Genomic DNA, 26,701 nt, shown 5'->3' on the forward strand with positions numbered 1-26,701 from the left:
TGCTGTGAATTTGAAATACATCATGGTACCTCTGATCTTAGTGTCTATAAATGTAGAATGACCTTGTCTGAGACCGGATTCACAGGTATATTCCTTCCCCCTCGCTCAGTAATTGCAGCTTACCTTTTTCAAAAACAAAGAGCAAGAAACAAAAAAAGTCAAGAGAAGCCTTTTCTTTCTCTGAAGTTGCCAACAGGCAAGTGCCAACACTTCCAGATGGAAACCTTTCTCGGAAAGCTTCAACCTGAAGGAAACTGCTGTAGTCATGGTCTGAAATTATGGTCTTTCCTAATGGATGTATGCACACACCTTATCTCTGCAAGAAGCAGCAAATTTTAAACTAGTAATGCTATTTCTTTTTCTCTGTCTTAATAGTTCTAAGTTTATTATAGCAACTAAAATATGCATGGAAAAAGACCCAACAACAAAAACCAAACACAAACCTTGTTTTCTGAGCTCCTGGGTGAAGCCATTCTGCCTGTTTCAATCACCTGCTATCATCCTGCTCATCAGTGGGTAATTAACACCTACTTTCCTGGTTCCCTTACCTGAAAAGCTGTAGGGAGGGTTTTCTGGAGTCACTGTCTGGCAGCTGTGACATTCAGCAGAAATTATCCAATCCATCCATCTTGTTCCCACAACTAGAGAAAATTACTATGATCAAAATGAAGAATAGTTAACCTTTTAATTATGTCTCGTTAGGGTAGTTTTCTGTAGCAGTTAGGAGGTTTGAGCTCCTGCGAGTTTCATTTTCTGGGGGCTGGGACCCTTCCGACATGGCTTTATTGCTGAATTATCAATACTTTCTGGCTAAAGTAAATAAAAATTTTGGAAATTTTCAAAGCGTTATGCCTCAGCACATAACTCACCTTTTCAGTAGTAGAGACCAGCGCTTGACAGGTGATGTCTGGAATAAAATAAATAATGAATAAAATAAAAAAAGACAGCATATGTTTTAATGTTAATTTGTCCATTTTCACTTTGGTATAGATTGGAGGGAAATAATCAAAGACAGCTTAGACAAAGAATAACAGTGTGAATTCGGTAGGGCTGGTGAGTAAACTAAAATATTCTGGAGTGTAACAACAGCAGATGTTGCTTGGAAACGTGTCCCATATGGGACAGAAACAACCTAACCAATGGGTCCAGCGGCACTGTAATTGCAAGCACTTGCCTAATCCCTGTTTGTGGCAATGCTGCAAAAAATAGTGCCGCTCTTTATTGCTGCTGTGTGTTGTAGGGGATGATAAGGAAAGGGGGGAAAAAAAAAGTACCTGTCACAAAAGCTCATTCTACTGTGTTTACATGTGGTATAGGAGAATGAAAATAATGTTTGAAAAGCAAATGTGCTTCCCTACTAGTTGAGGGAGCTGGGGGCAGGGGTACTTAAAAGTAAATTTAAAAAAAAAAAAAAAAATCATTACACTTTTTAGTGTGTAGATTTCAAGGGTTTTTTGCTCCGGGATTTTTGCTGAAATTTTTTTAATAGCACTTTAAAGACCTTGATTGCGGCATCTGATTTTGATGAGTCTGGAGGCATCATACCTAAGAGATTCCTTGACTGCACTTTTTCTTCTTGTTCATTACAAGTTTCTTCAAACAGAATATTTTGTTTTGTTGCATGATATTCCATTTGGTCTGATGTGAGAGGACAGCACATACTTTTAATAACTATCACGTTCATAGGTCACAACTTTTCTTAAAATAGTTTCTGAGAAAAGACAAAATATTAGACAAAAAAGAAGACCTGTGCATCACCATCAGTATGCTGAGGTTTTGTTAGTTACTTTCCCCATGAGTGGATCTTCAGGGAGTGAGAACAACTGTTTCAAAGCTGTACGATATTTATAGTTGTAAAGCCCTAAAGGTTTATGGTATTTATGAAAACTTTTCACCTATTCTGCATGTGGATTGCAGTACACATATAACAAGTGTTTAGTGCGTCTTTGTAATTTTTTACTTTATTCCATATACTTCAAAATTTAGGCTTTATTAATTTCACTCTTCATTATCACAGATGTAGCTGTTTATATGATTTGCAGTTACAAACATTTCCTTTGTGTCTAGGTACAGCACCAGAATGGATTGACTTGCAATGTAGTATTTGGCAGTCATGACATAAGTAATAAAACCAGGCATAGGATCTCTGATTTTTTTTAATCTTATTTTTTATTTCCTGCAGATGTGATCCATACTGTTGGGCCGATTGCAAGAGGCCATCTCACTGACACTCATAAAGAAAACTTGGCAAACTGCTATAAATCCTCTCTGAAACTGGCAAAAGAAAACAACATCAGATCAATTGTAAGTACTGTATGAGAACATGTTATTTTTTCTAATTTGGATCTTTGTTTTCTTGCTGCAGAATAATTATAATGGTAGACTTCCAGAAGGATATCTTGCTGTATGTGATGTGAAAAGCAAGAAATTAAATATCATTTGGCAAAAGCAGTTGCTGGAAGAAAGGTATAAGCTTATTGTAGGAGGTAGGGAAAGTTGGCCTGGTAGCGTAGCAGTACAAACAACTGTCTCATTAAGAAAAGGAGGGAGCTGTTCCCATGGCTCATTCTTATACTACTTATTAAAAAATATTTTTATTATGTGATACAATATAAGATATAATATATGTACATAAATATGTATAATACTATTTTAAAATAACATTTATTGTACTATTTATTAAAAAAAATTATTAGAAGTCACTGGCCAGGAGGATAATTAAATGCAGTATTGCCTGCGAAATAGCTGAGAAGTGATTAATTTGTTGTTCTGTTTGTTAAAGTTTCTACCTAAAAATAAAGGTATCAGTCAAGTGGTGCTGTTTATAGCACACCCCCCCACCAAAAGCAGTCATAAAATAGCCTGTTATATGATATTCAATGGAATTACAAAGGGTCTTTGATTTTGGGAAATACATTACATTTTTGTACCTCAAAAAACTACATTTTCCGTCAGTAGAGAAGAGGGGCTGTTCCCTCTCCAGCACTGGAGCCCTGATTCTGTAGCTCAGGCTGTTGTAGCTGAAGGCTTTATCCATAGGTTAGCTCCCTATATGTTTAACCAAGAAGGAAGTGATCACCTGGGCCTGACTTCGCACCGTCTGGGTCATTTCAGCTGGTTGTGTTTGGCAGCTTGGAAAACACACACTTAAAAAATTGTTAGTTGGCTCAGTGGTGCTATAGCAGGCTGAAATACTTGTTAAAGGAAAGCCATGAATGTGAATAGCTGCAAATGGAAAATAAAGCTTTTTGACAAGAGGAGCAGGACAGGTGTAGGGCTCTGAGCCAGGGTTAGATGTGCCCTTCGGAGTCAAACCTGATGTATATTCCTTATCTTATTTTCTTGTTGGTGTAAACTGTGCTCTTCACATGTTTTTTTGCTAATTAAATCCTCTCTGGACTTCTCAAAATGGTGCCCCGTGAGCCATCTCTGTCATTAGCCAGCCACAAGAGGGAGGTGGTACCCAGTGCAGTTGTTGTTGCTTGGGTTTTGTTGCTGTTGTCGGTTATTGTTTGTGGGGTTTTTTGTTGTTTGTTTTTGTTTTCGTTCTTTTTATGCTAGGCACAAAAGTTAGAACTGAAAGCAAACCTGAGGTGGGGGGACATATTTTGAACTCCTTTCTGGGATTGTTTAAACACACAAGGATGTTTCTGTCCTGATGTGATTCTCAGAGCCAGTAAGATCTCTGTGCTCTTGCTCCTACATTTATCCTTGTTCCTGCCTTTAGTCTGTGAGCAGTGATGTGCTGCTTCTGAGGCAATCAGGTTAATGAGAATAAAGTTCCTAACAAGAGGCAGGGAAGAAAAGAAAAAAGAAATAAATAATGAAATGGTGTAAAAAAGAATATTGAAATAACGAATTAAAAACTGCAGTGGGTATTGTTCAGTGCTGGTAACCTATACATCTGTAGGGATTCTGTAACTTTAGGACATGCTAGATGGTAGCCTGGTATTTAACTGGTAGTAACGAGTGGCCGTACTAACGGGTTTCATGAAAACTAGCCTGATACTTTAGTAAGAAAAAATGGCCACGGGAGAAATCGTCCACGGATTATTTCCTTGTTGGTTAAGAGCTGTTGACTGTGCACCTGTTTGAGATAAAAAATACTCGACACCCAGACTTGCAGAACACAGCTGCACAAGCTGAACAGGAGCCAAGAGCCATTCATTCATACCAGCATTAAGAAGCTTAGCAAGCAATATGGATTTTAAGGTCCACATGACAGATCATGGGCTGTTCTGAAAAGCCTTAAGTCCAGTGATTTCAGTGATGCTTTGGGAAGTGAAGGCTACTTGAGTGCCAACCCTAATGAACAAATCAAGCCTGGAGCAAAGTAAAATGTATAATTCATTCAATTAAGGAGCAGTAGATTACTGTGAGTCTGAAGAAAAGAATACAAAGTGCATGTGGGTTTCACAAGATCCAATACAGTAGACAATAGGAGGAAAGGGAAGGAAATGAATAAAAGTATCTACAGACTTCTGAGGCTTGCAGAGAGACCAGAAGCACTCAAATAGGCAGCATCTGAGTGCAGTCTGGATTATGGCAACAGATGTATTTGGAATAGGGAGAAGACAATGAAAAATTGAAGGTGGGGAGGGGGTACCTCTGTAAAATGAAGAAAAGAAAATTAGTTGTGCTGATTGAAGGTGTATTTTGATTGCCTCTTTAACAAGAAGATGAAATAATTCTGGGAAAGAGGAAAATGAGGAATTTTAAAATAGGTACTGAGTAAAACAGGAAAAGCAGAATACTTACGACCTGTAAATAAATATGTACTGATCATAGCAAGTTGTAGTACACTAAAAGAAGTAACTAAACTGGAAAGCATCAGAGTGCTAGCAGTTGTAGTAAATGAGAAGGAAGCAGAAAAACATTAAAAGATTGTAGCAACATGAGTGTGCTGCTTATCTTCAAAACAGAAAGGACAACAAGTCTAGAAATTAATGCAAAAAGAAAAAATCCCACATTTCAAACTGTTTTTAACATGAATTGTGTCATAGGAATTAGAATTGCTGGAGGCATTACGAATGAAGAGTAATGATGAATGGCAGTGTATCAAGTTGGACAGAAGTGTGCAGAGTGACTCAGGGTGCACTGCTAAATGCAGTTTAATTTAACATCTTAATGATTTTTGAAGAGTACATAAACAGCTCATTAATTACATTTACAAATGATACTACATTAGGCAGTGTTGCAAACACTAGAAAAGGACAAAGATATATGATGACAATTGATTACAGAGACTGTGAATATAACCTCATCCAGCATCCGCTACAGCACCAGAAGGGAGTTTTTGCCTCCACTTCAGTGGAAGATAGGTCAGAACCAGAGCTGACAGCTACAGTGTAACTCGGCATGGGAAAAGATGAAGTAGCATATGGTGGGGTAAAATAACCCAGTCCACAAGCAGTGGAAGGGAGAGCTGTGCTGGAAAACCAGCATAATGAGGAAATGGTCTTGAATAATAAGCTTCAAATTAGATATCCTTACAGCAGTCACTTGTTTTGTTTCAGTATTACATGTTGTTGAGTTGCCTATAGAGAAATGATGGATTTCAGAGAGGTTGTAGTTTCCATTCAAAATGGGCTGGGGAGAACAGAAGTAAGACTCGGAATAGATCAGAACTCATGCGTATATATGCTTGTGTAGAATATTTTACATACTGAGGAAGGGAAGCAGTGCATCTCAATTTAGACAGTACTTTAAGAGCAGCTTTATGGAGGGGGGAGAGAAGAATGTTATTGTGTGTGTGACAAAATGGCAGTTAAATGGTGTAGATGGTGTCCGGTTATGGACAAGAGGAACTCTCTGCTAGCTCATGGGGGATGACTCAGATCTCATCTGAAAATGTTACAATGTCAAGGTACATTAAAAAAAAAATGCAATCGATAAACCCAGAGATCAGATAAGGAAATAAAATGAAATACCAGTCAGCATGATTGCCGAGGTTCGTAATTCACCAGCAGCCCAGCCATGGGCGAGGATTTGCATAGCCATTAAGGCAGAAAGAAGAGCTTCAGGAGTGAATTTAATTCTCTGCAGGATTGTTCAGAAGAATCAAACAGCTCCTGACATTTGTCCCTGCACCCGTTTTTTCTCAAACCTTTTGCTTTCAATAGGAGCGTTCAAATGCCATATCAATTATTTTCATACAGGAGTTTCTCTCACAGGTCATCTACTCCATCTACCTTTAGGGTTACCAGTGTAAGGTTTATCTTTGTGTTTGTCCTTGTTATCTGGCATTCCTGAAAACATGCATCGCTTTTTCCTTCGCGTTTGTTTGTGTAGCTGTGCCCGCTGTAGGACACTTGAGCTGCTTTGACTGTTGTGTGGTCATTGGTGCCCCATGAGGCTTTCCTGTTGAATGAGTCATATTTATACAATCCTCTGCCTGGTTAAGAGGATACTTGGGACGTTGTTTCTGTTTATCTCTGCTCAAGTTGGACAGAGCAACAGGAGAAAAGTATTTAAGATAATACAAGGAGTTTATTTTAGGAGCAAATAGTCGACATTTAAGCAAATTAAGTTTCTTAAATGTTCAGAATAATTTTCTAATACTGTAAAAAAATTGTATTTTGGTGTTGGTCTCTTTAACACGCTAGTAGCAATTGCTATTCTACATCAATTAAATTGCCACTGCCTGAAACACTGGGAATACCTTATAGATAGCAAATCTTCACCGAAAGAAGAAATGGGAAAAATAGTCCAGTAGGTGCTTTTTCTGTTATCCTGTACTGGTTTTCTAAATAAGAGAAAGAAAGAAAAATCTTACAGGCCAATTAATGATTGTTAGGTTATCAGGCAGAGTGGGGGAGTTGTAATCACTGTTTTCAGGGATTAAACTGGTCCCCTGTTTACACATTGTAAGAAATTATTTACTTTGTGCGCTCTGACTTTTTCAGAGGACCTCCTGTGCTGGTTATCTTTGCATACGTTGCTTTGAAGTTATCAGATATCCTGGGACTTTTCTGAACATCACGTACTTCATTCAGACTTTCCTTGTGGTTAGAAAAAAATCTCAATCAGTTGATGTCAGGTGAAGCTGGGACTGCAGTTGAACAGAGACCTTATGAACTACACAGAAAACAAAAAAAAGATGCTGTGCATTCTTGTGGGTGGGATCCAAATCAAAAGGGTTGTAGCAGGTCTGCAGAGAAGGGAAGTCGGTGCTGATGTCTCACCCGGAGGCTGGGCAGCTGTCCTCTGCTGGGGTGACGGGAACGCAGCAGTTTTATTTGAGGACTACAGCTCTGCTGTTGTTCAGGACTGTCCTCAGCATCACAGTCTTCAGGATTGCTTCATGTTGACAGGGGATGAATTGTAAAGCTTTAACAAGAAGCATTTCTTCAGACCATGCTCTCTGACCTCCACCTCTAGGGAGATTTATGGCTAACTTGTGGGGCTGGAGGAAATCCTCAAAGAGTGTGGCTTTGTGAGTTGCAGGAGGCCTGCTTATCACCAACAAATATATTAACAGAGTTAAACACAAAATACAGATTTATTTTTTTTTTCCATCGGTTTTTTATTGTCATCTAGGAAAGAGTTCATGTTGTTGTAGAGTCTTATTAGATTAGTTTGCTGTTGCATCAAAAAACACACACCAAAAATATGAGCCTGTCTTTCTGCCAGAATGTTTGTGCTATGAATGACAAAAGGTTGTCCTGCTCCAGGGAAAGCCTCTTCGCTGGATCTGTCAGCGCAGCCACCCTGCGCCTTCTGTCTGCAGTGTGTAAAGGCAAAAGGCCATCTCAGAAAGAAATATCTCACAAGTAGAAGGACATATTCAAGGGCTGTATTGCTCATCTTCAGGTCGAGTGGAAAAGCTGTCAGGTGGCAGTGGGATGGCTAGTGACCTGTAACGGTGGGACATTGCTGGGAGAGTAAGTTGTCTCTTGACTCTGCATAAAGTGGGTCCCTGCTGCGCACACAGTTTACGCTGCCTTTTGGTTGGGGTTATTGCAAAAGTATCCTAAATAAGATCGGGACATGCTTTTTGAAATCCACATTGTGCCTCCATTTCTAGGGTCTTAAACCAGTGTACAGAATGTATGTTATGGGCTGTGTATATGTACTGCTTTTAAAATATTATTTGAGGCTTTATTAGAGAAGTATTCCTTTCATATAAATGTTAAGTTAATCTACAGGGCGTTTCAACTCTTATCCTTTTTGTAGGTGGTTTTTGCAAACTAGGGTCACTAACTTTTAGTTGTTGTTTGGGGACCATCAAAGTTAATACCAATACTAGTATGACTCAATTGTACAGAAGCACAACCGGAGAATTATTCAGTGTGTCATATAAAAATAATTTGAGAAAGATACTTGTCACTTATCCATTTATAGCACTTAAAAATAACAAAATTGTCTTTTTAATTGTGTTCAATATGTATCCCCACCTGTAATTGGGGTTTTAAAAATAGATTTTGCAGCTGCGCACTGGTATTCTTGGTATTTGTATTAACCTTTAAAGGGGTGTTGTACCTCTGGTAGGCTGCACTGTTTCTCTGAGCTTAGTTTGAGTGGAGACACGCTTAGCTTCTGTGATGCCTGAATGTTCAATTATTATTTATGGACTTGAATTTCCAATACTAAGTTCAAACCCAGAGTGTTCTTAGCTCCTCTTGTTCTAAATTTTAAAATTAATGGAAGAAGAATTTCACTTGAATTGTAGAATGGTACTTAGTATGGCGTACTAGAACACGTTGCTCTAACAGATTGTTCTAAAGTCTTGCCTTTACCTGGCTTGTTCTCTCATGATACAGAGTTATGTTTAGGGAAAGGTAAAGCAATTATTTTTTTTTTTTTATGTTTAAGGAAAGTTATTTCTTTCTGAGAATGTTGCCATAGCAATGAGATATAAGTCTGAAATTCCTCAAGGTTGACTTTATTCTGTCATCTGGTTTTCTGATACAGATTCATACCCACCAGTCAGGAGGGTTTCTTTGGAAGAAAATTTCCACAGCATCATAAATCCGCGTAGCTTGTTTCTTTGAAACACTTACTGAACTTGTAAGCTATGATATGACTGATCTTACATTTTCAAACTTTGTTTTCTCTCCAGCTTGGTCGTCTTTGCTTATTAACTTCCTTCTTCTCTTGGATATTTTTCAGATAAAGTCTTTAAAAATTATTTATCTACATTAAGTTTTGAAGTTTGCTTAGTTACCACGTTGGCTTTTTACATCTGCATCAGATGAGGAGATTGAGATCTTTCCTCCTGGTTAAAGGAATTACTATAGCTGGCCATGCTTTTGTTAACCCAAGGTGAACCTGCTGCTTTGTGTTGCATGTGCTCCCAGCCATTGCTTCCAAAACGATCTTGTCAGACTGACAATCCTGTTTCTTCGGTAAGGGTTTCATGAAGTGAGAGGGATTCAGCAAGATCAAGTGTAAACTGTTGGCTCATTCAAACGAGAAAGGTTGAGGAAAGATCATAGCCCTAGGCAGAGGCTCCTCAGAGAATAAGCTGGAGTTTGTAGCGGGTCATGCACTGGAAGTGAATTGACAACATTCACTGTTGTGGGGAAACCCAAGAAAGGAGCAGCTGTAGGGTGACAACTGACAGCAAAGATCTGCGAAGTTACGTGTGGCACTACTTCTGTACCGCTAAGCGGACTTGGTGTTCAGTATGGGGAACTGTAAACGGTGTTCCAGCCAGGGATGGCCATGGGGATAGAAACAGCACCGAGAGTAGAGTGATAGAAAAGTTTTTTTCTAAGCCTAGAGAATACGAGACTAGAGGTCAGCAGGGGAAGACTAAAAAAAAAAATCTATTAATGCGTAGAAGGCTATCAAAGAGTAAAAGGACAGGACGTAACAGTCAGGATTTGTAGGAGGAGTTTTAAGTTGGACATTATGAGAGATTTCCTAGTTGGAAGGATAGTAAAGTGTTGGGAAAATTGTCTGGGGAAGTTATGGCTTCACCAGTATTTGTGTGGGCCGTTACTAGTGTTTGTTGAAACTCAGGTTCTTCGTGCTGCCCGGAAGCCAAAAGGTTGGGCTGAGGCAGCGAGGCTGTTGCAGCCGTGGGGAATGGGCAGGTAGCCCAGTCTCTGCGGGAGCTGGCTGCACAGTGCAGAGGCGGGCAGGTTGCTTTGTATGCAAACAGAATGACTTTAAAAAAAAGTTGAGCTTGATGTTGTGTTTTTATTGTTTTTTGATCACATAGTTGCAAAATATTATTTTTTTTTCTTTTTCTCCTTGCCTATTTGTGTTTTCCACCCTGCCAGTGTGCCATTGCAGATGGTTTTCCTAGTGAGATAAATGCTTCTTTCTGTTTCTCCTGCTATCTGGCTACTCTTCCTTCTTACCGTGGAGGGTATTGTACAGGTGCTGAGAAGGTAATTAGTTTAGGGTGCACATATAACACGTGCAGTAGCATTCTGAGACTTGTGTATACTTCTTTTTGTTTAATAATCCATTTAATTTTTTATTTCTGCTACTGTATGGTTCTATATTCAGTATCTATTTCCTACTAGCAAGTGGATTTGGTGTATTTGATGCCTGACGCATATTACAGTGTGTGTTTTCTATGGCCAGGAGTGACAGGAACAGCTTGATGAGATGGATTGACCGGTCATGAATGTTTCGTAGCCAGGTACCACACAGAAATTTGTGGTAGCGGTGTTGATGGTGTGACCTGATGTGATTCTTCATTCTTAAAGTATGATATGATGACTTCTGAATAGGGATATTTCCCCTCTTTGTCTCCCCCCGCCCCATCCTAGGTGTTCAGAAGTGTTTTGAGTACAGACTGGGACAGGTAGAGCCCCAAACTGAGCAAGTACTTGAACTTCTACCAACACACAGGTCTCGGGATCCTGGGGCTTAGATAGTGCACCAGGTAGTAATAATAGAGGACAAAAGCCACTTATAACCCATACACCCACCTGGTCCATCTCCTGCCAGACCAGAAACAGCTGTCTAGATAGTGTACAGAAATAAGTGGTGCTTAGTGAACAGATGGCATTACTGGGGAGTCTCAGTTGCCCATGTTGTTGTTCTGTGATGTTATTTTTATAGTGGGTCTGCAACATGTTGGTTTTCTGATCGGAAGAGGGAGAAAGATTAGTTATTTCTGCTGGCTTTAATGAAACTAACTGTATGTTTTGAAAAAAAAAAAAAAACAACACCCAAACCTGAACTGGTGGAATAAAAAAGGAAATGGCTCGTTCAAGAATAAATGCTGCAAGTTTGTGTGATGGGTTTAATGTGTGATAATTTGTCAATCACCCTGTGGGAATCCTGTGCTTGAAAGAACGAAACTTTTTAGAAACACATTCTGTTGGCTGGATAATTGGGGAACTGTCTCATTAGGTAAGGACAAAATACAAATCTGTCAGACAGTGGACCACAATGCTAGTAGTTTTATGAGACAGCTCATAAAATCTATGGATTGCTGGAAAGTCTACACCATGAAGTGCAGGGGAAGGGAACATTTGATGTTTCTGTACAGAGGAAATTGTACTGGGGAAAAAAAGTCTTCATTTTGATTGAAAAAGAAAAAAAAGTAAAAATAGACTAGAGGGATTCTTATTTGCATGCAAATCTCAGCTGTCCAGAGTCAAGTGTATAAGATGCTTGTCATTATCTGAATAGCAGTTTTTTGTGATGGAAATTCATAGTAAAAGTTGATGATACATACAAATTCCTAACAAAGCTCACAGAGCTGGTGGGCTGTGGCCATCAGGCTCTGCCCAAAGTCATCGTTGTCCTTCTACTTTAGTTCCTTTCATTGACCCTGTGATCTTGTCGGCAGTTTGTAAGCTCTTTGGGAGGGCTTGAATTTGCTCTGTAAAGGATGGTCTTTGTGTGCTGTGAAGGTGCAATCCCTGTTAAGACTCGAGAGATTCACAGCAATAGCAGTAACGGAAAACAATAGTTGCAACAGGGTACTTTTTTTTTTTTTTTTTTTTGACATGGACTGCAGTGACTCTCTCCATCACCAGAAGTGGAGTCAAATTCTGCTGAAATTAGAAGTTGCTTATTCACAGCTTTCCATGCTGGAGGTACCCTCCGTGATGCCTAAAAATATATGGAAGGGGCTGTCTGGAAGATAGTGATTTGTCACTACTGTTTGGGGTTTTTTTTCCCCCTCACAATTTGATGGTAAAGAAAAGGATGCATGATGCTGCATCTTAGCGCTACGTGGTGTTTATAAGGACCCTGTGACTTGGCATTTTTCACCTGATAATTCTGAGGCATTTTGGTATCCTATTTGGGTTTTAAAATATTTATTTTACCTATGCAAAGAACAAAGTATAGTATTAAATTTGTATCTGCTTTTTTACTTGAAAGCAGTCCCTTTTTCAAATAGCATATTAAAAATTATTTTGAACATCGGGGGTTTTATATTTACATAGCTTATATAAAAGAAATGAAAAATTAAAAGCATAAATTATTCTGTGTATTAGATGGGCATCATAATACTTAACTGGGTTAAAAAAAAAAAGTATTTATTTACAGCATAGTATCTTTTTAGGATCTGAGTAAATATATTGGAAAGTAGTTCTGAAAAATAAACACAAGGGGCATGCTTTCATGAGCCTTGTTTGCCAGCTCGTTAAATATGTTTTCCCTGTATTGCTAGGAGTCACTTGGAGCCACATGCATTATAAAAAAAAAGATATAGTAAGTCTAGCTACATATAAAGAAACAGCAATGATCAGTAATTAGCTACAAAATATATACCCTTACCTGAGATGTTTTTAATATTATTCCAATATGATGTCATCACGTTATCTTTTCAGCCTGTACAGTGTAAAACCACAGTAATTTGAATAATATAATTGAGGTAATATGACTGGTACTTTAGTGTTGTTTTCTGATGAAATATTTATTTCTTATATCTGAAAATCTATACACACGAAATACAAGTACATGCAGTCCATATTCAAGGAAACAGTTTTGCAGCCTTAGTTTTTCAAAGTTGCCTTGCTTATCAACTCCTAGTAATGCCTGCCAATTAGGATTTAGAGATTGGTTCATAGCACAGATGAAAACAAATATAACAAGTTGAGTTAGTAGTTTTGGTAAAGAAAACTGTGATAACAAATATGTGTATCATAGCATGACTCATGACTTCCCGTGGTTTGTCACAGAAAGACATCAGTGCAAGGGGGGAGAATTATTTTAAATTGGGATGGTTACAGGTAAATGAATTTTTCATTTTCTGTTGCTAAACCTTTCCTAAAAGATGACTACCTAAGTTGAAGTTATAAGCCAAGAACACACATTTCTTGTAGACTGAAGTTAGCTTGAGCATTTACTTAATGGTAATCTTAAAAATTATTATTTGTTCTGTTCACATTGCAATATAAGATATATTACATTGTGAATCTTTTCTAGGGAAATAAATTGCATATCGCTGGCTTTTATGAGTTGTCATACCTTTCTGAACTTTCTCTGATGTTTGCTGGCTGGGTTAAATCTTTATGAATTAAATCTCAACCGGTGTCTGTTCCACACAGCTGTGCACTTCCAGAAGAGGAGCAGACATGAGGCAATGGGTTTTGTTCCTACCAAATGACATGGTTTGGATAGAAACCTCGGATGATGTTCTCAATCAAGAAAACTTAGTTTCAGGGCAGGATTATAGAATTAACCACCAACATGTCCTCTTGGAGCAGCTGATCCTGACTCTGTACTTCTATAAACAGAGCAGTTCTTTCCCCTGATTGTGTGAAAAAGAGGACAACTGCAAGTGTGCCAGAGCCTATGTGAAAGATGAGCAAGCATAAGCCCAACAAGGTTTTACATCTACTACCTGTTGGTATTTCTTGCTGTGGAATGCATCCCTCCCCAAGTCAAGCACAGGCAGTCAGGCTTTGTGCAGGAAATTTTGCTAGCATAGTAGTGATGGGATTAATCATTCTAGTCTGAAAGCAGAGGATGATGTTTCAGTATGATCTCTTTGTGCTCTTTGCTTTTGCCTGCTCTGGATCAGTTTCTGGCCACCCCTGTAAATGTGTATTTTTGTGTTTTGGCATGTTGGAATGGAAACGTGCCCCCTCCCACCCCTTCCCTGAGGCTGAATATCCAAGTGTTTATGTGATGCAGAAAGCTTTGGACCTGCCTGCCTCCTGCAGGAGGAGGAAGTGTTGCCATTAATGCTTCTGGCTTACTAAAATGTTCTTGATATTGATCTTAAATCTCCATCTTCTATTCAGTTCTCATTTAAGTCCTTTCTAAGTCCTTGTGTGAGTGTCTTTCTCAGCTGGATCATTACAAATCAGAATTTTGTTTTTCAAAGCAAAATTCACAATGGCATAAAGCCATTTCTGCTTATCTCTGTTGCATGCAGGTATTCCTGATCTTTTCTTATCTATTCTTCCATTCTGGAATACACCAAGACTAAGTTTGATGACGAGTACAAGCTCAAGACAAATATAATTCATCAAACTCATTTTTTCTTTCTTTTTGCTAAACTAATGTCTCCTTTGCATTCTAATTCCCCTGTTTATGTACCGTGGTGCCATCTTTTCTTTCTTGAGAGAAACATGGTGTTCCAAACATATTGTTACTTACTGCAGTCTTGAGATGTTATGTTTCTTGCCGTCTGTAGCTTTTTTTCCTTTCAAGTGTTTATGTACTTCCCTTCTTTGATCCCTTAAAATGTATTTCATAATGTTTAAATTCCATAGGACATTTATTTATTCATTTTCCTAATCTCTCCATCTCCCTTTTGTTCTCTGCTCTTCTGCGTCTTCATTATTTCACTCCTTTTGAATCATCTGCAAAATTACTAAGGGTCTTTGACTATTGGAGCTGCTGAGTTGCATTAGATAAAGGTAAAGTTGTATGCAGGCCTAACTGTAGCAGACACAAAGATTTTTGTTTGGTTATCACACTAACATGTCTGTTCTCCATTGTCCTGGCACAGAAATGAGGAGTGTAGCATATAAGCTGAATTTTTGATGCAGTATTAATATCTGAATGTTCATAACTCACCAGTTCAGAAAACGCAGTTCTCTGTTTTCTTAGAAAAGCAAGCAACCCTATAGCAGCATATCCAGGTCTATTAGAAATAAAATACAAATATTCTGTGGAAAGATGGGAATTATTAAGTTGTGGGGTTTTTTTAGACCAACAACCATTTGGTGGTCCAAGAAACACATTGCTAAAAAACCTGCAAGGTGGTGATGCTATCTAACATCGGTTCATTCAAATAAGCTGCCATTTGGGAGGATGTATATCCGTCATATTTCAGGGCTTCATCCCCAGAAGCTAATGACTTTAATGACAGCAAATTCTACTTAGGCCTGATGGTGGCAGTGACTACAGCTTGTAATCAGGCATTGGAAACAACCCGTTTGATAAATTCAAGGATGCTGAGCAAAATCACATACTGCACTGTTGACTTTAATTTGAATTGCTAGTGATCAATGTTTTTAAAAGTAGGAACTATTTGTGGTGTCCTTCACCATTTATTTCGCATCATTTCAGTGGTACCTCTGTTTCCTTCATTTATGGTGGGGGTGGGGGTGGGTATTTTGCTGTTGTCATGTATTTGGCCTAAGCTGGATTTATTTTTTTGTAAGGCCATCATCAACATCACCTGAAAGATTTCTGCAGGTACCGGAGACAATAGAAATAACTTGGCCTATTCTGGCTAAATCCTCATGAAGCTTGACCCAAAAGAGCTTTGTCATAGCTGCGGCACCTGTAGTCTCTGAACTGGGTAGCTTGGATGCATTAGTACGATTTATCATCACACCTTTTCTTTGCAGTGCAGATGTAGTTTAAGTAAATGAAACCATTTTTCTTTATTTATCTCCTTGTTAAGAAAGCCAGGCCTTGCATTTTCCCCAAGTGTCAGGCTTCTCTGGATAAATATGCAAAGTTTCATTTCACAAAATGACATTCTACTGACTCCCTTTGTACTTAGTCCTGCCAGAGGAGGGAGAGCTGCGATGGTTTATAAAACAAATGCATTCACCTTGCAAGTCTTTATGAGGCAGTTTGGGGAGTATAATGAAATGCTACACAAGTGTCAGGGAGATTTTGGTTAAATGACAGGCTCCAGAAGAGGCTTTGGAGTATAAAATACAATGTTGAATTCTCACTGGTACTTAAATGTCAGCCAGGAATTAATAGAAGCATTTCTAACCAAATAAAATGTTAGATATTTTGGGCTAAATTGTGGAAAGACGTTGTTAGTTAAAGATAACAATTCCCTTGTAATTCTGACTTGTGAACAGTACCTATTTCAGCAGTTAAATCCAAAAGGGAGAATAGCAAATAGGGTGAAATACTCAGGTGTGAATGCGACATATAAGTATAGGTCCAAAGGAGCTTGAAAAATCCTACCCCAGGCAAACTTGCAAATTGTATGAATGTTTATGGAGAGGGCTCATTAGAAGCTGATGCTGAATTCTTTGGAGTTACAGGGGGACTGGTGGCAGGCGCTGGGAAGGCTGGAGTCAAAGACTTCCTAAAAGTGTGCCTGCATAGATCTATCTATATAAATACATTGGCCATATAACTATTCCATGTATTGTTAAGCTATGAATATACAGGGAATGATGTTTAATTAAACTATTCCTAGAACAAGTTACTAGGTGCGTCCTGCTCATACATACATTTTTCACCTTGGTGTGTGCTGTGAGTATGTGACAGCACCAAGGTCAGCAAGTTTTCATGGAGATGTTTGTGTGTCTCATCTTGGTGTCTTCTGGTATGCAAAAGAGGTTGAATTTCATTAGAAAAATGGCAGCTGATCAAGATTAAGTGTTTCTCCAACAATTAGTAAGCAATGGTGGTACTGTTAATAGTAGGAAGAACTGGTTTATATCAATAAAAAACATTAACTGTTAAGAATACCTGTCTAGATCTTTACCTTAGAGAAGGTTTCCAGAAACCTTTTTTACCTCTAGACTAAGTTTTGTTTTCTTTTCTTTCTTTCTTTCTTTGAATGGCTCAGGACATCTTTCTGTAAATCCTGTGGGTTCTGTGGATTTCAAGGAGAGCACTGTCCTGAAAGACTTAGAATTAGAATCAATAAGCTAAGTTCATGTCAAATGAGAACTCACTTAAAATAGTGTTTTGTCTGTAAAATTTCAGAAGGTATGAAATCTGTAAGTGAACGGTATATGTTCAAAGGACCACTTCCCTTTTTTCCTCAAGGTTTTTTTTTTTTTCTAGTGCATTTCTAGTTGTGTTTGTTAAGCTTTTCCAGAATACATTGTTCTAACATTTTATACTGAAGAATAAATAAATCAAACCCCTTTAATGCAGCAGCCTCTCTTAATGGTGAAGAGTAGGCTTACAACTGTACCACTGCCCCTCTCCTGACGTATTATCAGGAGAAATAAAATGTTTCAAGGACTCTTGAACACAATCGCATTGAGCAGCTGCTGGGTACACTTTCGGAAATGTTTGTTTTTACAAAAATGAAAAATGTGAAATTGTTTGACTTTCAAATAGACTGATTGTTAAGTGTGCTTTTTCCCAACTATTGTGAGTGAAAAATTTGACTCAGCCGAAGCTATTGGAGTCAGGCTCCCATGCTGTGTATCTAAAGTAAATCTCATATACTCCCAGTACCCAGAATGGCTTCAGTTGGCAAAACGACTGCAATCAATAAGTAATAATCAAGTCTCAGACTGCAGAAGGAAGGCTCTGTAAATGTTCTGGTACATTGCGCATCACCACGTTGATGTCAGAAAACAGCACCAGTGGAAATGATCAAAGTGGGGCAATATTCCGCAGCAGAAGAGTGTCAAAAATTTAAGTTTCTGCAAAAAGATTTACATAATTTTCTATAAATTTTCATTTCTAATGTGACATGATTCATCGTATCCTTGGGGTTTCATTGCAGAAGTGCTCAGCTGTTGCTGCAAGCTGTTTAAATGTGCTTATTGCAGATCATGGTCCCTGGCTTCCAATCAATTCAATGTAACAGAAATTATTAAAGGCTTACAGAAGGTAGTAATTTAAAAGACAAAAACGCTGGTATACTTTGAAAGCTAATGGGCAACTTTTGCCATAAGAAGTAGAGATGGACAAAGCCCCAGCAGAAGAGTTGCAGATAAATGGATGTGTACTGAGGGTTACGCGCAGGAGTAAGCCTGCCTCGTTCAGTGATGCTCTGTCTGCGGGGAAGCATTTGACGTGGATAGATTTCAGATTCATAAACTGTAGCAGGTAATACGGTGTGCACAGAGAACCAGGGCTGGTCTTACGTTTATTTTTGCTTGCCTTGGTTTTAACCTTTTTTTCCTAGCCAAGTAACACGAAAGTGTATACGTTTGGTTGACGGGCTAGCATGAGAGCTTCGTGGAGGAAGCTTTGTGTCCTGTTTTGATTGACTGAGAGAGGGTTAAAAACGTTTGGCACACTATGAACTTGGAGATGTTCCTTTAGCAATGTCCAGCATGGAAAAAGATGCACTTAAGTGGATAGGAAACTAAATCTAGAGAGGTTCTGCTTATGGGGTCACTGACAGAAACAGAAAGTGTGAAGAATGTCATATTTAAAAAAATAAAATGATTAGGTTATCAGATTAGATAGATGATCTGGTTGCAGAACGTGGTTTGAGTCACAGTCCCTTGAAAATGGAAGGAGGCAGAATAGACAGCAAGTGTTGGATTTTTTTTAAATTTATTTTTAGTTTTTAAATGAATTCTGGGTCAAGGTAAAACTAAAGCTTAGATGTCTTGGGAGAAGCCTTGGGATGTGACCTGAAGGTTGCAGCCTTTATGAAAAAGGCCGGGATGAGAGGCTAGTGAAGAAAGAAGGAAAATGGAGGATCTCTGAAAGGAAAAGCGGTGGAGGGGGGTGGGAATAGAGAAATACTATAAGATTTTACCAGTTAAATATTTTCATGGTACTATTTGGAGGTTTATTTTATTCCTTGGAAAAGCAGGTAGGTGTGGACAGGCAGGCTGGAGAAGAAGACTGTTCCATGCAAAGCAGCAGTAGGAGCTCTTTGATGACCCTATAGAGGCCACATATGTAAATATTTATGTGGAAAGTGATGCTTACTCCTCTCTACGTGGTATAGCTGTTATGAAACAGGTACCTCTGAATCTTAATTATCCACTTTCTACCTGTTACTTAACTGGTGTGGGCTGGAGGAGTGTGGAAACTCACAGGGATGCATGTAAAAATAGCAGGGACTGTCACTGGAAATCATAACCCCACTCATTAATGCAGCCTTCGCATCAGCGGGAAGAAAACTGGAACTTTTTCCTGGTACATCCGGAGTCGGTAATTAGCCGCTGACATTGTCAGTGTTGCACTGGTATTTTTATAGTAGCTACAGATGAGCTGTTCCTCGGTGACTCGTCGCTCCATTGTAGAAACTTGTGCTTTAGTCCGTGCAGTTTTGAGATGCAGCAGATGGGAGAAGATCCTGCGGTTATCTGAAGCAGATGGATAGGAAAAGCCTGAGCTAACAGGACGGCATATCCCAAACATCAACTACTGCACATGCTGCCGAGCAGTGGGGCTCCTTTTTTGAGTAAGAGTGATTCACCTCTTGGTGCTGCTCACACAAGCCCTGGTACAGCGTGGTGGAGGGTGCATCGCCATCCTCCGCACTCGCAGGCTGCAAGCACCGAGGGGCTCACCGTGTGCGGGCTGGCACGCGGAGCTCATTTTTTAGCCTGCTCTTGAGGCTGCTGGAGTGCTGGCTGCTCTTTCACAGAGGAACAAATGGTTTCTGCTTGTTCCCCTGCTCCCTCTTCTCCTGTAGCTGACACAGGAGGTTGAAGGAGAGATTATAAATACATTAGACATTAGATGTGTGTTGTTGTAAAACACTTTAACGCACTTACATGTTTTCCCAGCAGATGCAGATTTCCACACCATTGTTGTTTTTGCCATTATATAGACAATGTTTAAAATAAGGATAGTTTTGAAAAGTCTTCTTATGATATTACCAAAGTTTGTAACCTGAGCACAGTAGCTTAGCCAAAGGTATTTTTAATTAGGAGTGGTTTGGGGTTTTTTACACTGTTACGCAGATAAATGGAACAAATGGAGAGAAGCTAATTACCTTACCTTGCTCAATTTATCAGAATGCTTTTGATAACATTTGACATAATTTTAATAAACGCGATGAAGAAGAGAGTGGTGGAATGTTTTGTTCTTCCTGGCGTGTTATTTTTGGTAAACGTCTAGGGTGCATTTAGATAAACTGCAGTGCGAAGTCTGAGCAAGAAAGACCTAACTATCCAGTGAATTACTCCTATTTGCATTGAGAAATTAACCGTAATTAGCATTCAAGTTTTAATGATATTGTATTTGTGCAGCTGATAAGGCCTCTGGGAGTGTGAGTGCAAGAAATTTCTTTTGTTTACTGTATGCAAATCTAGCCACTTAGCTTTAATTAGAGGTTGAAACCTGGAGCAATTATCAGCAGTTGCTTTAGTGTTAATGAGCTTGACAGAGCTGTCCATCATGGTGTTTTATATGATTGAGAATTAGAATATTGAATCCCAGTTCGTTCACTGTTCAAAGAACTTGCAGCCTTCGTCAAGCAAAACCATTTCATTTACTATGCCATACATTTTGTTAGTTCCAGTCATTGAAAAGACTGAAGTCCTTATAAATTTGTATAGCTGCTATTTTCTGCGTGATAATTTGAGAATATATAAAAGAATTTCTTTTAAGGCATATGTCGCCAATAATTTTATAGAAAATAAATGGTTCTAAGAGCAGTTATGTGGTTGCAATATAAAATTTAGTTGCTTGACATCTGAGTGATACAGTTTACAATAACTGTTGACGGAGTTTCCTCACAAAATTAGCTGATATCTCCTCCTATGTGATGGTGTTGGATACTTCCTTTTAACATTCTGGATTTAGTGGAGGACAGGGTAGATATAAGGTATATATAAGAGAAGAAAAGCTTATAATGCCTAGCCCCTCAAATGTTTTTTATTTCTCTTTCATTGGAAGCACTAACCATCAGTGATTTCTGTTGCTGCTCTTTAATGTGGTTTTGTTATGTTTTTTTAAAAAAGCAACTTCTGTGGAAACTTTTTACTTTGATACAAAAGATCTAGATAGAGTAGAAAAAAAACATGCCCTAGAAAATGTCACTTGAAATTTGTACTTCTGGTAAACAGTGTTGAAAGTTTTCTTTTTCTGGACTATTCATTTGTGAAACAATTCTCCCTTCTACAGGCCTTTAAGCAGTTATAATGACTACTTTATGAAGGTATATACACCAAAAAACACAAGCACTAGATGCTGTGTATTTCTATCTGTTCTATGACAGATAAAACAGCAAAATACAGTTGTGAACTTTCTTGTGCTCTCGCAGGTGAGGCTGAAATGAAACCACTGGTGGTGGTTTTAGTGTCTCTGTATTCTTTAGGATGCGTTGAAATAACAACTGAATGCCGTCTAAACTGCTGAGCACTGGGGTATGAAATGCTGTTTAGTCATTTGTATTTAAATACTAGAGGCTGTAGTTTTTTTCCAACAGAGATGAGAGACTGGAAGCATTTACAGAACGTTATTTTATGAGGTGCTGTTGAACAGTCCCAAGTTTGAAAGTGCAAGGTCAGGGTGAGCTCTTGGTCCCTCCTCGGCTGAGGCCATTCCATCTTTTGGGGGCATCCTGCCCTGCCATCGGGATGTGCATTTGGTTTCTTGTGTGGGTGGGGGCTGCTGCTCTTGCTGCAGGGTGGGTTTTCCTTCTGCTGTGGGTTTGCATTGCTTCTGCCTCCAGACCTGCTGCCATTCACTAGACAAAGCCTGGTTACGTGCTCAGCCTTGGAAGGATCGTGTTGAGAAAGAAAGCCTTGTGTTTCAGGGGGAAGGACAACTATAGAAAGTTTTAAAAGCCTAAATAACAATGCATGTTCTAGATCAGTATCTTTGACAGCTAAATACTGCGGGGAAAATAACATGCTGGGTCTCAGTTGTTTGTAATTCAAAGCAAGCCAGCTAGAGCTAGGTGGAGCAGAATTATGAATCTGATACGGAGGTGCTAGTACCAATTTATTCCTCCAGGAAAACACAGCTTCTAACCCATGTGCTTTTTTGTGAAATGATGCCGCTTAATTTATTTTCTAGGTGAACAGAGTTGAGGTTAAGGGACTAATGCTATATGACGTAGGCAATCAATTGGTTTTGTTACATTGGTTTGTTATGCAGCCGTGTTGTAGGAAACGTACTATATAGCGATATCCTTAGCTGTTTCATCTTTGGGAAAAGGCTAGTTAGGAATCACCAAGTTATCCAGCTAGCTGATTAAAAGCCATTAATTAAGAACTACCTCTCAAATCATCACCCTTCCACTTCTGGCCTCTAAGTCACTGCTCAGATTGTCCATAGTGGGGGCCAACTTTGGTGTAATCATATGTAAGAACAATCTATAATTCAAGCAATAATTAAATTATAAATCTATAATTTAAGCAACTGACCACACAGGCTGCTAAAGGATAAAAGAGAGCACATAAGCTACTCACCTTAATGAGGCTTGAGCTGTGCTTTGCCAGTTAGTTATTAAATAGTGAAAACGGGATCAGTTTTGCCCCTCTGGCATAAAAGGAAATTAAAAAATTGCATCTATAGTTTTCTTATTGATACTTTCCCTGCTATTGACTTTGTAATAATACTAGATGTACTTTTTCAGTCCCTAAATTACATACAGCACTCGTTCTTCAAAGGTTTGGTCTTCCTACCTTTTTCAGCAAGGATACTGTGATTTAGTCTTGCCCTAATTCGCTCTGAAGGGTATATGTGTTACGGGAAAAAGAGAAACTGTTGTTGTTGTTCTTAAATGCTGTTAAGCTTTTAAAGTATTTTTGGCATGCAGATAGTTTACCATTGTTTTATTTATTTATTTTTGTATAGCAGAACTTATAGTAATAGATATATAACTTTTTTTATCTTTATGGCTCCTATTAGTTATTATATTCATAAAGATAAAAGATCCATAAATTACCAGTGAATCAAAACCACGTTAAGTTTTAGTTACTCATCCAGTCAGACAGTATTACTGTTGGGTTTTAGGGCTCTTGTTTATGTCCCATTGCACTTTTATATTGATAGCCATTCATCAGCAACAGCTTTGTTAAAATTTTGCAAATAGGTGACACATTTAGCATTTCTTAAAGCCTTCCACTGGCACTATTTTTCATTGGTGTTCTCTTTCATTTTCATGGTTCACCCACTTTATTTCCAACTTTGAAGTCTTGGTGGCGGGAACTTGGTGAGGGCAGATTTTGTGGTTTGTTTTTTTTTTATTATTATTTATTTTATTTTATTTGAAAATTTGAAGTAGGCTTAACATTAACATTTCTCTTAGGAAAGATTTTGCCTGCTCTCTGATCAGATGCAAACCATATCAAACAATCATCACTCCGAACATAATAAAGTTTGGAAGCGGGGATTGTATTTGCTAGGGTGCCACAGGCATTTTAGAAGATACAGTGTTATTTGTTCTGGATATAACTCTTTGAGTTTGCTTACATCAAATCTCCTTTGCACTCACCTAAGTGGTAGCTCTGATGAGTTCCCCGGTAAACAACCCAAGGTCATTGCAATTCATTCCCACAAGTCACTTCTCGCTGTGGAGCAATCACTTCAAGGCACACATTTGTTATTTAGCAAAGAGCAAAAGAGAGATGGGACCGTGCAGCCGCTTTAGAGCGGCTTTGATCTTCTCTTTCCTAACAACACTGCACAATGGTAATTACAGTTCCTTTTAAAACATGTTAGAGAGGTAGAATAATAAGTGAAAAGGGAATTTTCAGTCATTTTCAGTGTCGATGAATGCGTTATTAACTCCCAGTGATTTTGCAGATGCTATTTCTGCCAGATGAGCCTGAATGAGTGGCGCTTGCCAGATCAGCTATTTAAGGAACTCTGTTTTCTGCACTCAGCAAGGGATGGTTCCAGTCAAGTCTAGTTCTAAATCCGAATCTGGGAGAAGAGGTGTCTGTTTGGGCTGCCAGGATATTATGTTACCCCAGCCCCTGGTTGGTTTTTGATCTAGAGCAAGACCAAAAACCCTGTGAGAAAATTCCCTTTCTGATGTTCGTGGCTGTGGCTGGTTGGTTGATTTCTGCGTCATGGGAGGGCAGTTAGCTTTGCAGGTGTGTCCAGGTGAGGCAGTGAAACTGAGGAAGGATGCTAAAAGACAGCCCCTTCCAAGGCAAAACGGACCACCCAGTATGGATATTGGAACACCAACACCCGTGCAAGGATGTAACGTGTTTTGTCTTTGTGCAACTGACTGGGGTACCTTCTAGTCTCCTTTATATGTAGCAGTGCATGAAACTTGAATAAGGATCTTGCGTGTGACACTGACTCCCTTAACATCAAAATATTTAAATGTACCAGTTGCCTAGTGATTGGTATACTATTAAAAAAAATAAAATAAATTTGGGCTTTTCAAATTAAAAAAAAAAGTAAGCCTTAAAAATTGTCCTAACCCCCAGGTCCGCCTCGTTTCATTTTTGTTTGAAATTATTTTGACTTTTTAGACCAATTCCACGTTTAGTAAAGGCTGTAATGGAATTCCTGAGCTCATAAATAGTAACACAGCTAAGCAATCAGTTTTGATAATCCATTGGCAGTATTGCTTACCAAGAAAATGTGTACATTTCAAAATGACTTCAGCAGAAAGCTAATCAAGCTTAGTCACACTCTTTGAATGACGAACTTCTGCCTAGCAATTTTGCTTGATTTCTCATATGCTATAAGAAATGCAGTTTTGCAGTTTCGTGGAAGATTATCTAAACTAATAGCTTTTCAGAATAACTCTACTGTTAAAGAATGTGAAAGGATTTCTGTGATATTTTTTTTACTTTAGCCTGTTGTTTGGTTGGTGTTTTTTTTTTTTTCCTGGACAGTATTGCAGGACTAAACCTGTCTTTCTCTAGTTCATTCTGTCTTGGCAGTTGTAGCTCCTAATGTGCTTTAGTTACCACTCTTGCTATGTCTGTTCGGATGTGGTGAAGGAAAAAAAGACAGCCAGTCACAATGTTCATGCGGTGCTGCAGAGTCTTTGTTCTTATTACATTAGAAAGTTGAAACTCAGATTGGTAATTTGAAATTTTTCTGCAGTAAAATTGGAAGCAAGAAAAGGATTTATTGAGCAAACAACATAACAGCACTTGTAGCAACATGATGACTGCAAGCTTGTTCCTGTTTTCTTTAAAATGCTAATTTTTAGAAATCCAGCAAAATCTCCGTTCCCAAGAGATTTTTTTTTTTTAATCATGTCAGTTGTTTACGTGAACATTTCTAAGAGGTCTTCCTTGGTTCCTAAGCATTTCCTTGTATATCCTGATGTAAAATATTTGGGGGACAGATAAATGTAATTTATTATTAAGTCAAATAATTGCTCAATAATTATTACCAAAATCAAAGTAATACTAAAGATATAACATAGAAGTTTTCTGAAAAGGAAGCTTTGATCAAATTTCTTTTGTGAAGATAACATTCCTTTTCAGAATTCACTTGCAGAATTATTTATACTGAAAGATGACACTCAAAAACATTTTCACAGGAGTTAGTTGAAAGTCACACTATTCTTGAGTCCGAAGGTATTTAAGTGGAGTTTAAATCCTTTTTTCTCCATTTTTGGACTTTTCCTTTCCTCAATATCTTTACTTTGATATGGTGTAGCACTTACAATGTTATTATCTTACTTTATTTCTTATTTTTGCCCTTCAGTGTATCTGATGTCTAGAATCCACAGAAGTGATCCGAGGTTTTTTCAGTACAGTGGCTTCAGGGGTGGGGAAGAGTTTTCCAGCTACCACAACAAGAGCTCAGCGTATTTGATATGTAATTAGCTTCTGGTTTGAATTGGTAGCAGGAACATTTACAAAGAAGCATATATACATGTTCTTGCTGCCATTGTCTTGAATGACACTGTGGAGCTGGTTATCTTACTACCACCCCACCACCACCCCTCTGCCTTTTTTTTTCCCGTTGGTAGGCAGTTCATGAGCTATTCTTCCAGGGTGGCCACGGTGCTGGTACTCGGACAGTGATGTTCTCTGCATCTTGACTTGCAGGTGTGAAATTTTGCAATCCATACCCTGATCAGGAGACTGGCACTAAAATATTACGTGTTCTCCTTGAGATGTTCTTAGGTATCATGCTATTGCAGTATGGGCTGGATGAATTTTCTGAGGTGGGCTGAAGTTGCCTGTTCCCTGTATGTCATTGCTATTAACTAAACAAATGTCAGCATTGGGGTAGAAGACTATTTCATTAATGGGATTTTGCTGTTGACTTCACTGGGACTTGATTTCAGTCCATATTAAGCTGAAAGTCTTTTTAAAAAGATCTGCAGCTGTCATCTTTATAAATTCCTTATTTTGGTCACAGTTAATAAGCACAGTGTTAGATAGGGTGTTGAGGCACCTTGAAACTTTAACATGCTTTATTTTGCTTCCTTCAGGCCTGCAATAGCAATATACAATAATAAACCTTTCCAAATTTGTATCAGTTTTTGTTGAGCCATCTGGCTCATCCTGTAAATAAAATATGTAACAATCAGGAAAGTATTTATAGCCTATCTAGTGTCAATGATATTAAATTGAAATTCTTGTAAACTTAATGCAGTTTTAATTCATAATTCTTTTGTCAGGTTGCACTGTTGTTGTAGCAGGAGGACAGAAAAGTGTTAGTCAGAGTGGAGATCTAGCGAACTCCTGGTGTCTGCTCTCAAAGAGTGGCCAAGAGCAAATAACTTGGAGAGAGAGATGAGCAAGGGAGAAGCATG

General features: G+C 38.5%; 1 protein-coding gene across 2 annotated transcripts in view; it reads left to right on the forward strand.

The window, feature by feature from the left end:
• Positions 1–26,701, forward strand: part of MACROD2 (mono-ADP ribosylhydrolase 2) — an 893,250-nt gene that overhangs the window by 519,709 nt on the left and 346,840 nt on the right. For both annotated transcript variants that reach the window (XM_040612354.1, XM_040612355.1), the window contains exon 6: positions 2,183–2,304. In XM_040612354.1, coding sequence (XP_040468288.1) covers positions 2,183–2,304 — 122 coding nt within the window. The remainder of the gene's footprint in view (positions 1–2,182; positions 2,305–26,701) is intronic.

This window comes from Falco naumanni, chromosome 12 (genome assembly GCF_017639655.2).
Source record: "Falco naumanni isolate bFalNau1 chromosome 12, bFalNau1.pat, whole genome shotgun sequence".
NCBI classification, from domain to species: Eukaryota; Metazoa; Chordata; class Aves; order Falconiformes; family Falconidae; genus Falco; species Falco naumanni.